The sequence below is a fragment of the Streptopelia decaocto genome (assembly GCF_964273445.1).
Source record: "Streptopelia decaocto genome assembly, chromosome: 2".
In the NCBI taxonomy this organism is placed as follows: domain Eukaryota; kingdom Metazoa; phylum Chordata; class Aves; order Columbiformes; family Columbidae; genus Streptopelia; species Streptopelia decaocto.
This window is the reverse complement of record NC_138655.1, coordinates 50392015-50407607: the sequence shown is the minus strand read 5'-3', so window position 1 is coordinate 50407607 and position 15593 is coordinate 50392015. Positions and strand designations below refer to the sequence as shown.

General features: G+C 35.4%; 1 protein-coding gene across 3 annotated transcripts in view; it reads right to left on the bottom strand.

The window, feature by feature from the left end:
- The window catches only part of ROCK1 (Rho associated coiled-coil containing protein kinase 1), an 86909-nt gene that overhangs the window by 41918 nt on the left and 29398 nt on the right, over positions 1-15593 (bottom strand). For all 3 annotated transcript variants that reach the window (XR_014183389.1, XM_082046138.1, XM_082046137.1), the window contains exons 2-10: positions 13274-13355; positions 9416-9516; positions 8460-8597; positions 7081-7256; positions 4200-4284; positions 2214-2358; positions 1786-1924; positions 869-960; positions 489-648 (exon numbers count right to left, since the gene is read on the bottom strand). Coding sequence is in view for 2 of the 3 variants with exons in the window: in XM_082046138.1 (XP_081902264.1) it covers positions 489-648; positions 869-960; positions 1786-1924; positions 2214-2358; positions 4200-4284; positions 7081-7256; positions 8460-8597; positions 9416-9516; positions 13274-13355 (1118 nt within the window). In the remaining variant the exon portion in view is untranslated. The remainder of the gene's footprint in view (positions 1-488; positions 649-868; positions 961-1785; positions 1925-2213; positions 2359-4199; positions 4285-7080; positions 7257-8459; positions 8598-9415; positions 9517-13273; positions 13356-15593) is intronic.

Genomic DNA, 15593 nt, shown 5'->3' with positions numbered 1-15593 from the left:
AAAAAAAGTTACAAAGCAGGTAACAGACAAGTAGAAAATATTTCTAGCAAGCCAAGGTTTAATTTACCACATGCAGAAACACTGATGTAAAGTACAGAGCCTTCCTATACATCTCAGGAATAGTAATTTGCAGTAAAACAAAGTGACACATATCCCAGATTCGTGACTCTATATATATATTTCAGCGCTCTGCAGGCAGCTCTGCTTAGCAGCAGCAACAGTGCATTTTTCTTGCTTAGCTTCTGCAACACCATTAGATAATATGCTTAATGCAGAATAAGACATTCACAAATTCAATGTGATATTTTAAGGTTGTGACGACTAGCAGTAATGATTATCATTATCAAAGTGTCAAAAGAGTATAATTTATTAGGATTCTGAATCATTAATAAGAATCTGAAAAGGCTTGTATCTAAATACTGGTTGGTTAAAGTCAGAAACATTTTTGACAAAAGAACACACCATTAGTTTGCTTTCTGCATACATACCGACGGTTGCTGTAGTACGTAAATCCTACAAAAGGAAGCTGGTTGCCCACAAATGCTTTTGGTATGGGAAATGTTTCTTCTTCTCCTTTGTCTTCTTCCAGATCATCAAAATTACTAGTGTCAATGTCACTACTTAAGTCAGGCACCACCGGTGCTACAGCTAGAAAGAAAGCAGAACAGTATAATAATGACTATTACGTTACTCAAGTGACACAATCAAGAATTTGGGGTGGAAAGTTTCTCTTTTGTGTGTAAGAAATCTCTTTCCTTGGTACAGAGTAAATAAAACTTCAAATACCATTAAAAAGAAATACAGCAGTCCTTTTGCTAACATAATACATAAGACAGATCACTGTCTCTGAGAAAAGTATTATACTTACTATCTCTGAGAGTTTCCCAAGCCCACTGATCATTTTTGAAGAAAAGGTGCCGTTTAATTTCTTCTACGCCATTTCGTCCTAGCCTCACTTCCCTGTTAAAGAGTGTTTTGGTTAATCATGGAAGATTACGTATATAATTTTGAAGGAAAAACTCATTCTAAGGCATAATCTAACCACAAAGAATTACCTCTCAAACTAAGGTAAGAAACAGACATATCTCAAAGTTTTCATATGATGATATCTATAGCATAGTAGCTACATTTCAGAACACAGTCTGGTTTTAAGTCTGGTCCATAAGAAGTCCTGCTGCTACTGTTTCCATCAATCAGCAGCTACGTTCCACTTTTTCTGGGAGCTCATGCTGTTGTTTGAACACCATGCCGCCCAGCAAACGCAGCAGGTCCCCTCCTTTGTTCTCAAGCAAACATTATGCTCATATTAATTAGTGTGGATACAACAGGAGTGTACTCACAAAGTGAAACAGACCTAACACACACACATTTCAGGTGGGCTTCCTTTGGGCTGACTCTACCCTGATCCTGAATGCCCACTGAGAGCTGGGGGCACTCCAGAAATGCACCTTTTGCTTTAGCTTCATCCAGAAAGAATCTGTTTTGCATGTTCCTCAACACTGTGCAACACTGACCAAGGTAACAGGAGCTGTTACTAAGAAGTAACACTTCATATTTAAACTAAATTTATAAGGTAAACATACCCATAATAGCAGGACTTCCCTTCCCCCAGTATACATACTACCACCATAAAGAGAAGCAGCAACCATCGGTGACTCCTCTCCCAAATACTCAATTCTGTTGAGCAGTTTAGAAACCTCCCACAAAATAAATACATATGTTCTTTCAACATGAGAAGAAATTATCTTAGTGAAGGGTTATTTTCATTTTAAGTTTAAATCTTACCTATCAGTTAAAAAGGCACAAATAAGGTTTTTTGCCTCTTTAGAAATGTCATTGTCATCAGGGAAAGTAAGGGAGTTCTTATGGTTCATAATCTTACTGTATGTTCCAACCAAAGAATCTGCATAAAAAGGTGTATCACCTAAAAAAGCAGCAATGCAAAAATTAAAAAGAAGATCAAAAGTATTGTAGATTTGATTTCTAATATTTGAACTACATAAGCAACAATATAAGCAACTAAGCGAACAAGAGGTAAGGACAAATGTTTGAGAACTGTGAGAGAATATTTCAAAAACATATCTGTAAATACGACAATCAGTAAACCACAGCTTACATCAGAAGAGTAGTAAATTAAACCACTAAAACAAAAGTGATTTTAACATAGAGACTAGTTAAGTGGTGCAGTCAATTCTGATTATCCTATTACTCACCTACAAGCATCTCATACAAAAAGACTCCAACTGACCACCAGTCGCATTCTCGCCCATAGTAACCATCACCACCCTGGGACTTCAGTACTTCAGGAGAGATATAGTCTGGTGTTCCCACAGCAGTATCACATCGTACCATGCCTTCCTACAAAGAGGAGGAAAACAGCCAGGCCCAAATGTAAGATCCAAAACTGTAAGCCATTTCCAAGACTTCATGCAGCCTAAGCAACATCAACAGATCAACACCAACTTTTGTCAACAGATGTTCTTTTTTGAATGGGTATTTTAAGTTTTTTAAATTCTAAGCTACTAAATACAGAACAAAGCACCAGATTTGTCAAACACAGTGAAAGGTACTTTAAAAACCTCAGTTAACATCCAAGAAGTAATCAGAAGTGCATCTAGGCCTTGTAAACACTGCTCCTGGTGGTGCCAGTATAAATGTGTCATATACTGACAGGTTGTACTGTAAAACAGGGAAAGCTCCTCTGTTGGCATAAACGGGTCAACATCAGGGATTTTGCTGCCAGGATCAGCTGAAGTGCAAACTTTTCACCTCCAGCACGATATACTTCACATCAGGAAGACTAAACATAGACAAAACCTTGAAACTCTAAGTAGACAGACTTCATAACAGGTAACAGGTGAGAAGAACATTTGACGTTCCTCATGCTCCCCGAGAAAGGGCTGGCAGAACAGAGATCAGTCACACTGGAGCTGGCATCTAGAATGCTGAAGCTGCAACCATGTGCCCCTTTCCAGTGCCATTCAGGCACCTCTGAAATAACCCTATGCCATTTCCTGAAATGGGTCAGTAGAAAAACTTGCATAAAAATATATAACTACGTAAATGTAACAAATATAAATGCGGTGCTGCATTTGCAGCAAATACAGAATGCACCTAAATGAAGCTCCTGTGCTGAGCAGTTTCTCTCCCACAGTCTTTCAAAAGACTAGAGAAACCCAAGACTGAGCTCAAGACTACTCAGCTAGTTTTGTTTAAAACAGCACAAAATGTCAAGTGTTGTTGACACAAGTTTACTTCTTTAATGTTAATATACAGTAAAAGATTAATAATATTTTTTCTTTTTTGGCACTTACAGCTTAAATGCTAGAATAATATTTTTCTACATTTCAAAACTCCTCATTTTTAAGAACACAATCAGTCAAGGATAAATCAGTAATAAGTCAAAATAAAGCCAAATTTTGTGTCAGCTGTTCCACTGAAGTGGATTGTTTGTGACTTGCAGCAACTCCTTCAATTTGTACACATAACCTTGGTTTTTACTGGTGCCTTTTATTTATGACAAAGCAGCTAAACACAGTGATTTATTCAAAGCTTCTGAAATATGCTGAGAACGCAATGTACATATTACACAGACTCTATTAAGCACCACATATTTCAGTTCGTTTCCTCATATAAATGTCCAGGCGGACACAAATAGATCAGAGCTTCATGTAGAGAAAAACAGTGCTTCGCAGTACACGAAATACTGTTTCAAAATATATTTTTTTAAAAGACCTCAGGATATATTTTTAAAAATAAATAATTTATTATATTCTTCTACTGTTTCCTTCAGATTTACCCTTTTGCTATGCCAATATATGGCTAATAAGCACAACTGGGATTCAGGGACTTGTACAACAGCTTTTGACTCTTTCATTACTGACACACTACGTCAAAATAATCTCACTTCTTCACATTAGCTTTCGATAACCAAAGACTTAAAGAAAAAATCCAGAGGTTCTAGAGACAATTAACAGCTTGACTTTAGAAAGCTTCTCCAGGAAATGGTACAGAAGTTCATACAGACCCTACTTCAAGAACCAGTTCTGCCTTCTACACTGCCAGTGAATAGGATGCATAAAGAACAGTAATGGGGACAGACTGAAACTTTTGACTCATCTAGCTAAAAAGCTTTCAGTACATTTTCTTTTCACTTTTAAATATGTTTTCCTTTCACAAACAGAAAAGAAAAATTTTACCTTGTTCATCTTCATACAAGTACCAAAATCTGCTAGTTTCAAATGACCAGCTTTATCTAGCAGCATATTGTCAGGCTTCACATCTCTGAAAGGAGAAAAGTATATTTGTTTAAAAGTGAATAAATCAACTTATGAAAACAATAAAAGTCAACTATTTTTCAGATGCAACATTGCAAGGAAAAACACCAACACGAAAGCACCACTATTTCCTCCCTTTTTTTATGCATTCTCCAAGTATCATGTCCAACACATAGACTGCTGAACTATAACATTTTAAAAAATTAAAATGGATGTGGGAATACAGTCTTAAGTCACCAGATTTAATAAATCAATCTTGAATGTCAAGTTCCAAAAAAAACACTCACTCGTTGAAGTGCCTCTCTGCTAGGATCCAGCTACAGAAAAAAACACAACATCCTGGTTCTGAGTTAGCTATCTCAAACAGACTTTGAAAACACAGTTTCTTCTCTGTACCATTCTTATTTTGAGGGAACAAATGGATGTCATTTTCAAAATTACATTTATATGAACAAATAATTTTCTGTGGCTCAAAAGGACTATTGCCTTATGTCCTTTGCACAGAGTACTTCTGTTATAGACAAGAAGTCTTCATAAAGTAACTGGTAAAGTTCAGCATATTTAACGTTATTAGTACACTGAAGCAGAATAATAGTAGGAAACTGTTATCAAGAAAGCATAAAATGAATTTCAGGAGAAAGTATATTTCTGGGACCTCAAAGGAAAACTCTGGCTATAACTGTGAAATGAAGTGGAAATGTATCAGTATCCTCACGGAATAATTTTGATTGGTAGGTATTTTTGTAGGACTCCTGGTTCAACTGCCTGATCGAAGTACAGCTAACAAAGTTAGATTCAACATCAAAGTTATATTAGGTTCCTCTGGGTCAAATCCAGTCATGTTCTGAATTTTTTTAAGGATGGAGATTCCACAGCCTCTCTAGGATTCTTTTCCATTCTTCAACCACCTTCATAGTGAAAAAATATTTCCTAATGAATAGCTAGATATTCCCTTGCTGCAACTTGTGTCATTCATTGCCTTTCATCTTGTCAGTGTCCAACTTCAAGTCTGGTTCCACTTTTTTCTACAAAGACCCACTGAGCAGCTGATGACTGAAGCTTTCTGTCTCCCCTGAACACTGTTCAGGTTGTGAATGAAAACATAGTGCTGACACCTCTGAGGAATCACTGGTAGCTGACTGTTGGCTGGACATGGTATTATTGAGCACAACCCTTTGTTCTGCCTATTCAAACCATATCTTTCCAATCTGGCTACATGAAAAAACTTGCTCAAGTCAAGACAAACAAAACATGTTGCTCTGCCCTCTTCAGAGGCGCCCATCATCTCAACAAAGATGCCGACTGGGTTGGTAAGGCATGCTTTACCCTTGGTAAAACCATGCAGGCTTCCCATCTACTTGCTTGGAATCAAGTTTCCTGAGAATTTATAAGATTCCTAAAGACCACCCTTAGACTGGGCTGCCGTTCCTCCCCTCTTTGCTCTTCTCAGGGCAAGACAGATGTGCCATTTGCTTCTTTCTCATCATCAGGAACCTCCCAGTTGTCACAACCTTTCAAAGGTGAGAGAGAGCATTATCATAAGGATACTGGCCGGCTCCCTCATGACTCTTGGTACATCCCACCTAGTACCCTGGACATGTGTATGTCCAGTTTGCATAATGGGGACTCAGTTTGACCTTCTTCTGACACAGTAATGCTTTACTGTCCCAAGATGTGCCACTAGGCACAGAGGCCTGAGAGGTCTGAAACTGACCTCATCAACAAAGGCTGGGACAAAGGCAGCAGCATCAGCCATTTCCATGTCCTTTGTCACTAGGTCGCCCACATTTTCATCAGTTTCCTTTCATTCCTCAGATTTGAGCAGACTAACTCCAGTGGAAAACAAATTCTAAAAAAATCTGCTGGTGTCAAAATAATCTAAATTTTCAGGAAAGAAAATCCTCACTGCTGTTAACTTCTAATACCCACTTTCCAAACCTGCAATATACACCTACAAATGGTTTGTTGAGCCAGACAATTTATCCATTAGATGTAGCACAGCTACATAATTAATGACACTCTGGGTCCTACTCCAGCAATGATTAGCAGCTTTTTTTGCTTTGCTTTTGCTTTTTTACAAAATCTGATGTGTTAACACTGATCTTCCAGCCAAAATACAAATTGAGAATTTGTATACTGTGTCTTCTCAAATTCTTCTCGTGTTTTCTGTTGAAAAAAATATATTCTTCTGTTCCTAGTTAATACAAATGAAAGCTAACAGCAGACAGAAGTTCTAATATCAAACAGAAAACTAAACCTATTGGAGAAGTGACTACATTTCACTTTAGAGCCAAGTCCCTTTGCTCTGCATCTCAATTTTCCATCTTGCACCTTACAAGAAAATATGTGGCTGCGAGATTTTCCTCACATTGCTCACAGAGTCTTCTTTAACGTGTCACTGATGCCAGCTGAGGCTCCAAATGCAGAGCAGAGAGTTACTAATTCCTAACAGAACTTCCTTCTATCAAATTCCCAAACCAGACTTTTCTCATGAAAAGAACTGTTTCAGGGCCGACATGTTCATTCCAATTTAGTTCTTGTATGTCTTGATACAGTGAGACAATGTTATTACCCCCCAAACTGAGGAACATCAGCCTGCTGAAAACCTTGACTTTGACTGTATCACCTCAGACTTGTAGTTTCTGATGATAAGACTCTTTGAAGTTGTAAGATGGAATAATTATGAAATGATAATGAAGAAGTAACATCATAAATTCTAAAACTGCTTAAACAATTACTGAAGTCATTCTGGCAGCACCAGGAATAAAACAACATTATGTAACAACATTTTTTTCTTTTTCACCTGTGTATAAAACCCATTGAGTGAATTGCATCTAATGCAAGTACAACTTCAGCAGTATAAAATCTTGCCCATTTCTCTGGAACATCGTAGTTGCTCATTAAATTCACAAGGTCCCCACCAGGCATGTATTCCATCACCATGTAAAGGTAACGGTCATCTTGGAATGCGTAAAATAACTGTAAAAATAAACAAAAATCAAGTAACTGAATGTTCTGATTATCTTTTGCTTGTTGGAAACCAAGAATTTATGTGCAAACTGACTTATAGAATGATAGAATTGCAACAACTACTGCAGCAACTTTGCATCATCCAGCAGACCTCCTAAAAAGGGATCAATCTCTAGAGTAAGTATCAGCCAGATCTTCTGTCCCTTTGTATTAGAACAGGAGAAGTAGAGTCCCGGCTACAAATTTAGTGAATTTGGTGCAATAAATTTTGAGAAAATTTCAAAGAATGCTCATTGCCTAAGAGGACAAATTGCTTCCTTATTTACTGGGATGCTAGTTGACAAATATGTAAACAGGAAACTACTTTATTGCAAACATCTTCCCAATTCTCTTTGTATTGTAACTGGATATTTATTATTCTATTGTCAATTAATTTATTGTTTAGAAAGTGAGCCTAAATTTTAAACAATTAAGTATAAACATTTGCCTTACAGTTGTCCATGCTCTGTTCAACATGAGTAGTGCAAGTAGGTTTAAGTTTCCTAACTTAACACTTCCTGAAAATCATAAAAGTACGCCCAGGCAGATAGTAATGTATTTACCTATTCAACCTAGGTAAATCTTAAATGATTTTGTTTCATTCTAAGCTAACAAAAGAACTTACAGGCTTAAAGGTAAGAATAGTTTAAATGAACAACTTAACATGTGCACACACAATGCATGATGATTACTTCAGACATGCTCCTTATGAACTTCAAAGGCAGCAATGTCTCCCCAAAAACTGTCAGAGATAACACTGACATTAGGAGGAAAAAAAACAGAGTGGGCATAATTCGCAGTCAAATATACACAGAAATTAGAATATACAGAAGCTGTGTCTTAAGCATGTCTTTTGTTGTTTGCTGGATGCCTCAAAGAATTACTGCAGAGCAGGCTCACCAATATATATCAGGCAAAGTGTTTTAATAATAAACAGAATAGCTTATCTTGTAAATGTTATGACAAAATACAGCTTTGAAGCAAACGCAGCATCTGCTATTTGTTGTTTACAGAATTTCTAATTCTAATAATATATTCCCCTAACAAACCAATACAGCCAAGAAGGGATTTTGAAAGGCTACAAATGAAAACATGTAATTGCAAGTCATGCAGTGTTGTAACGCAACTATTAGATAATTATAATATTTTTAAAATAATAATATATCATTATACCTGAACAACCCAGGGACTGTTAGCAAAAGCCATAATATCCCTTTCTTCCCAGAAGAATGCAGAATCTGATCTTTTTATCATCTCAAATTTGCTCAGAAGCTTCATAGCATACACTCTCCTTGAGGATTTATGCCTTACCTATGAAGACAAATATGACATACAGAACATACTGGTTCGTCATATTAACATATGAAGACCACTGAATATACTACTTTTCCTGCTTCACCATTTAACAAGTTTTATAATACCCTTCACATTTTTATAAGTAATTATATATTGTAGGTCTACAGAATAACTACATTCTGTTACCTGACAAAATATGTATTGCTCTTAAAATACTTGCTAGAACTATTCAACATAGAAGTGCATAGGCTTAACAGTTGCTTTGCAATTTGTAGGTATATGTTTTTAAAAGGACAAATATCAGCACCTGTTAAAACTATGAGCATTTTCCAGAGTTCATTAGCAGACATGTATACTTGCTGCCATATTTCCAGTGTCTCCCACCAGTTCCCAAATCAATAAAGCAGAATGAACAAGCCTGGTTGCCAGTTTGTTACAAACAACACACAACATCTTTCATCTGTGAGAACTATGTCCACAAAAATCTGGTGTAATCCCTGAACTGGTAGAAATTCTTCCAGTCCTGAAAATTTGTTCAAGTGTCCATGTATACAGTGGCAAAGGCTCATTTTCTTGATTATGAGGAATACACATTCAATTTTATTTTCATAGAGAAGCACAACTATAATGCAAAACAAGTACTTGTATGCTCTGAGAGTACTGAAACATGAGATCCTCAAAAACATTTCCATGGGATAAAAAGAAATAAAATTTCATTGAGTTAAAGGCTATAAAATTATAAGACTACATCTTCTGAACACTGTATTCAGAAACAGACACATGAGCAAATACTACAGAATACATTCAAACGTACAAACAGAAATACAACTTACCAACTGAACCTCCCCAAATGCCCCTCTACCAATCACCTTCACCACTTCATAATCTTCAGCTTTCATCCGCAGATCCCTCATTTTATTTACTGTGTCTTTATCTACAAAAAAGAAAATTCACGTTTCATATATAATCAATTTAACTAAACCCATTCATCTCATTTCAATTTTTCATAGTTATTAGAAGATGTGCTGCTTAAAGAGAGGACTTCCTTGTGTACCCACCTTTCTATTGGAAGCCTCTCTGCAGAACACATGGCCTCATTCTCATTACCATGGCAACCAAAACCTGACATAAACGTAATGAAATGACTCTGCTGTACAACCAAATCACCAGATTTTATTTGGGAATTTCTTTTAAAATAATTACCTGCAAAAAAAAAAGCTATGCAAAAATTTCATATCCAGCATGATCTTGCTCATAAGCTGGTCAGTATCAAAAAAGATTATTTCTGGATAAATATGCAACACATCTGAGAAAATATCATGAAATGCAAATACAAGACACTTAAAGAAACTAGTTAAAAAAAAAAACTTTCACTTTTCTGCACTTTTATTATTCCTAATAGTCAAAAAAGTAGACTTTAATTTAAAACATGCAGTGGGAATCATTGCAATTGTTTATATAAACCTGTCATTCTATAAATTACAATAATTTACAAACTCCCAGTGGGCAGATATTCTAATTCCAAATTTGGTCAAAGATTAAAACGGTCTATTTTAATCCATGTGGGTCAACACTGGCATGAGATTACATGGAAAAGCTTCATGCATCAGTATTTCTAAAAGCAAAGAACATCTACTTAAACAGATATGCTTCTAATAAAATAAATTACACAACGAGATTTTCTTTTCAAAAATAATATTCTAGGCCTAAAAGCCAAGTTTAGGAAAAAGTAAGGACAGGGGAAAAGAGGAGAAATGTCATTTTTTTAAGTTGATATTTTAAAAAAATGATTAGGCAGACAACAGAAAATTGCCATTAGATTTCTATGTACACTGGCCATTATGTAAAACAAAAGCATCATATGTACACTTAAAATTCAGTAAGAATTTATTACTGCAACAGGAACAAACATAGCTTTGTTTGAATAAACAGCCTGTGGCATTCCTGTCTAATGTAAAGCCATCGCTTTACAATGCAGCTTACCACTAGTTGATTTCAATAAACTATATTCGACTTGTAAATTCTGAACAAATTATTTCACACAAGGATCAAAATATTTAGTAATTAAAAAAATAATGTATGGCCTTATTTGCCCTTGTGAAAACTGACCTATAGTGGGCAATGACTAAGCCTGCATGGAACCAAAATGCAGCAATTCTCATTACAACAATTTTCTAGTTATTGTTAACTTACTGCCCAGTAATCTCACAACAGGACATCCACCACTTGTGAATGAAAAATCTTGATATTGGTGCAAAAGCAACCTAGGCACAATATTAAAGCTTTAAACGGTTTTCAATCACAAGCCTCGCCTACAGCCAAAACAGAATTATGGAAAACACATCTGAAGACCAATCTAAGCTAATGATTTTTAAATAACGTAAACAGGGCTTGTGAGCAGTTGCAAATTGCAACTTACTGCTTGAGAGACATGCTAACACTGCATTATCTGCAGACAATATGTTACAGTAACAACAGTGTTGGAAATTTGACCTCTGTATGCTAAGATCTGTTAAACAATGTTTATCAGGCTGCAGCATATTTAAATAGGCAGTTCCTCACCTCCCACTCACAACTTACTCTGTATGAGCAGGTGGGGTAGCTCCCATGGCAAAAGAACACATTCTCCAATTTGCCCTCAAGTTTGATCATAAGCTTAGATGCTGTCTTGAAATAAACTGAGTCCCTGCTGCAAAGTAGGGCTCTTGATCACCTTGAATATTGATTTATTCTTTCATTCTATATGGTAGAAAATTAATGGGGTTCTACATTTGCAAAAATAACCCTCACAACCTTAGGCAGTCGAAGTAGATTCTGGAGGCTGCACAAATATGCAGTGTAAACAAAGAAAAAAAAAAACGGGGGGGGAGGTAAGGACTGTCTCATAGAGCCATAGGGCAATCAGTCTACAACATAAAAGAAGCAAACTCCCATTTTATTTGCAATCTAGAAATCCGTTTCAAAGTTTGATAATAATGGTGCAAACTGGATCATTAATACTGTAAAAAGATATTTTAAACAGTTTTCTATTAGAACTAAAATAAACATGAAAATGTTCCTACAGGTCTATTTTTTTTTTAATCAGAAATTCACGACAAACTAGACTTCACAGTTCCCTCTAACGGCACTACTTGCACATCCACAGCTTGCTTTCATATTTCAACAAACATAGCAAAATTTGTGTTCTGAAGGCCGTATGAAGTGAAATAATATGGTCTGTTCTCCACCTTCCTATTACTTCAGGTCACATCTTACACAGTATATAATTTATACCTAAAAGATATCCATTATCACCCTGCAAACATAAGTTTTCTTATCCTCCACTCACAGCCCCAAGTGCAAAAGTGAAGCTCTTTGAGACTCACTAATGATTTCACTATTCATAACAATTACATTCAAATTGTCTGTTGCAATGAGTATTTCCTTTGCCTAATTCAGCTTCTCTTTTCTTTAAGAGTTTCACCACACCTTCTCTGTAAATAACAGAACATACAAAGTAAGCATGTAACACTGTGTACAATATCAAATATAGTTTGAACTGTGAAAAGTTAAACAGAACATTTGAACTTGGGCCTTTCAGCAACCAGTTCACGTGCAAGGGAGCCATCAACTAGATCTAGTGGACTCATGTATTCTCAGAAATGGGGAATAACATAAAGTAAAACCCAGAAAATCACTATAATTGCTTACAGTTGCACCAAGTAAACTATTTGAAAACACCTTGGAAACAGAAACAAAAATACAAATTTCAATGAAGCAAAGATAAAAATTACTTTAGTCAAATTACTTTATATTTGCTACGAAAGCCATTTATTACAACATTTAATTGAGATGCTTAAGCCTGTAAAAATCTAGTAACGTAAGTTGAATTTCGAGGCTTGCCCTTTCAGTCCACAGACAGAAACAAGTCTCAAATCAGCAAACATCTCTGCCATGATTTCCAGAATTTTTCAGTTTGGCAGCCTGTAGAAAAGACTTAACTCTTAAATGTCTTTTTGGTTTTGCAGGTTTTTTTAATTATGAAAATTATGGAAATATGACCCCTATCAAAAATAAATCAGCTTTATTAATTTAAAATGTTATGATGAAGTAGAACGTGCAGGAAATCTGAAAATGGAAAAATACAAAGTAGAGAGGAATTCTGCACACACATCAGCTGCATGCACAAGTAAATACAGCAGCTATGCAGCACAAGAATTTCATGAGATAATGAAAAGAGACCTTTTACACTAAAAAAAGAAGTCTACACAACACATGCTCCAGTCTGTCAGTGAACAAATTTTTAATATGATTTCTTGGCACTGTATACATGTTATGTCATTTTACCATTAATTGCTTATGATATATTAGTACAAGAAATCACAAAGCAAGTTATGGGAATCCAAAGGGTTGCCAAGGACAAAGATAACAGGCCTTTCTTTTAAAAGGTTTTGTGCCACTGAAAACAATGCCATTTACAGAAGCAACAAACTTGGACATTCAATTGCTGGGGGTTAGATTTGCACAAGTAGTTGTCAGTTCTCACTGGGAAATAAATAAATTATCAGGCTCTTAAAACAACTTGCACCCCAAAACGTAATGTATCCCAAATCCTTAGTTGCCTTTCAAATAGCTACAACTGCTTTTATTTTTTATTTTGGCTGGTATTTATAGCCTTTTGTTATTTAGTAACTGAAACATTAAATACTTACACCTGTTTAAGAAGTTATCAATATTTTTGTTTTTTCTTAAGGCAGGAAAATCCAAGTCATATACCAAAGCATCTAATCCATCCTGGGGGAAAAAAAAAAAAGGCAAAATTAAGTGTTTGGAAAAATAACCACACATTATGCTAATTAGAGAGACAAGATAAAAACAGTTACCCTATCTATTTTCCATACAAACAAAATAATTCCCATTTACTTAATGATTCAGTTAGCAGTTAAATGAAACAGCCGTCACTGCTCCACTTCCACTGAACTCTTCAAAACCTAATTTCTATCCATCTCCAAACAAATATTCTTCTATGAATTATTAATTACCTTAATTAACTGCACATTTACATGAAAAAAAAACAATTTTTTTCCAAAACAACAAACAGAAATTCTAATGAAGCTCATCAATGCTAAAAAGTCACAAAATCTCACACAGTAGGCACCTGAACATTATGTGGCAACTTGCAAACAGGATAATGATGGTAATTTAATTCCAATAGCAGTCAACACCGACTTTTTACTCATTGCATTCAAAAGGAATTTTCATGAAAAATATATTGGCTTCATGCATTCTAACTAAAATCTAGAAACAAACAGCCACAAGCCCATCTGGTATTACCACAATGGAATACACCTCTACAAACAAAAGCAAACCAAAACACACACCAAAAAAAACAACAGAAAAATAAAACAGTACCTAAGAAGATATGTGTTTTAAAGTTTTGTTAAGTGCCATAAACTTCCTGGTTTAAAGTTTGTCTAAATTTTATAACAGGTATACATGATCCTTCAATGGACTGCATCTTCTCAAAGAAAAACTAAGCAAGATATTTTGGTTGAAAACCAGAGACATGGTATCTAATGAAAAACAATCAAGTATTCTAGGGAATTACATCACAAAGACTCAAACAGTGTTAGCTGGTCTTCTTTCTCAACTAGGTAATGTTTAAGTGGCAACTGCATAGAGAGGAAGATCATAAAACAGAAACGGATGGATATTAACAAAGCATGCTAGGGAAATACTGCTATTTACTTGTCCAATTCCTACCTGCACGTCTATGCTATCTGTGATTGGCAGAGAGATATTAGGCTATACATATCTTTGATCTGATCAGTTCAGACCTAATTAGACTGTTTTCAGCTTTTATAGAACTATGCAATACAGGATTGAAACCTGACCCATCAAGTGTGTGACTGCTACGCCCATCAAGTAACTATGCCCGAAGAAAAGCTAGAGTATAAGTTTTCTGAAAGCTTATTTTTCAGGAATATGTATTAGAGAACACACTTGATCTAAATTAAAAAATTAGGTCTTTGATCCTTCACTTCAAATCAAATCTATTTTTCCCCTCACTCTATGGGAGATTTTAAGCTATTTAAAAAATCAAATGCTATCACAATCAGAATTATTTATATGCTTGTAGTCCTCACTTTTGAAATGTGTGAGACAGAAATTATTTGCTTCAGATATAATGAGAATAAGCAGTAAAATCATGTTAGAATTTGAAAACAGATGTAAAGAAATAAATCTACAAGGATAATGATAATTACTTTAAAGGCTGAATGATAATACCTTTGTTAATTTCATAAAACATTCCTGTTTGGAGTTACCTCTCCATACAGTGGCTTAGTTTGAACTAAGAAAAGTTACAAAGAAATTTATAAGAATCAAGAAAAACATTACAATATTTTCACAGTACTTTAAATAAAAGTCATGTTTTGCATCTTGAATGCATTAAAAGATCTTCTTTTTTGACTTACACTGATGATGAAAAAAGAAAGCAAATGGCAATGAAAAAATATTTAATGGTCAGTAAGATAAATAAGAGAGTAAGAGGCCAACAACAACTTGGACTTGAGACAGATGTACAAATAAAGCTATGCAGGGTAAGTGTAACTTAGTGAGAAATACTCTGTAACCTAGCAGAAGACATCTTTACCAAAGATACATAGTAAATATCCAGGAAATCCACTAAAAAATTTCAATTATTTGGTAAATTAAACAGGGAAAGCATGATAACTGCTTGTATAGCAGTACAAAGTACACTGGTAGCTCTATGCATCAAGCCACATGCCACGAGAAGCAGTAGGCAAAGAATATCTATGAGGCCGCTAGGTCACATCCAGGTATTTTCAAAAGTAGATCAGTGATGGTGATGAATTGCCAAAGTTTGGGGTCCTCTCTGCCCATGGCCTTCAAAACTTTTCCACACATCAAGCAGAAGCATAACAAAATTCTCAAAATCCTGGTTTGCTCTGGGGCAAAACAATCACCTGTGTCATTTCATGGTTTGTTTCAAAAGTTAAAATTCAGTCT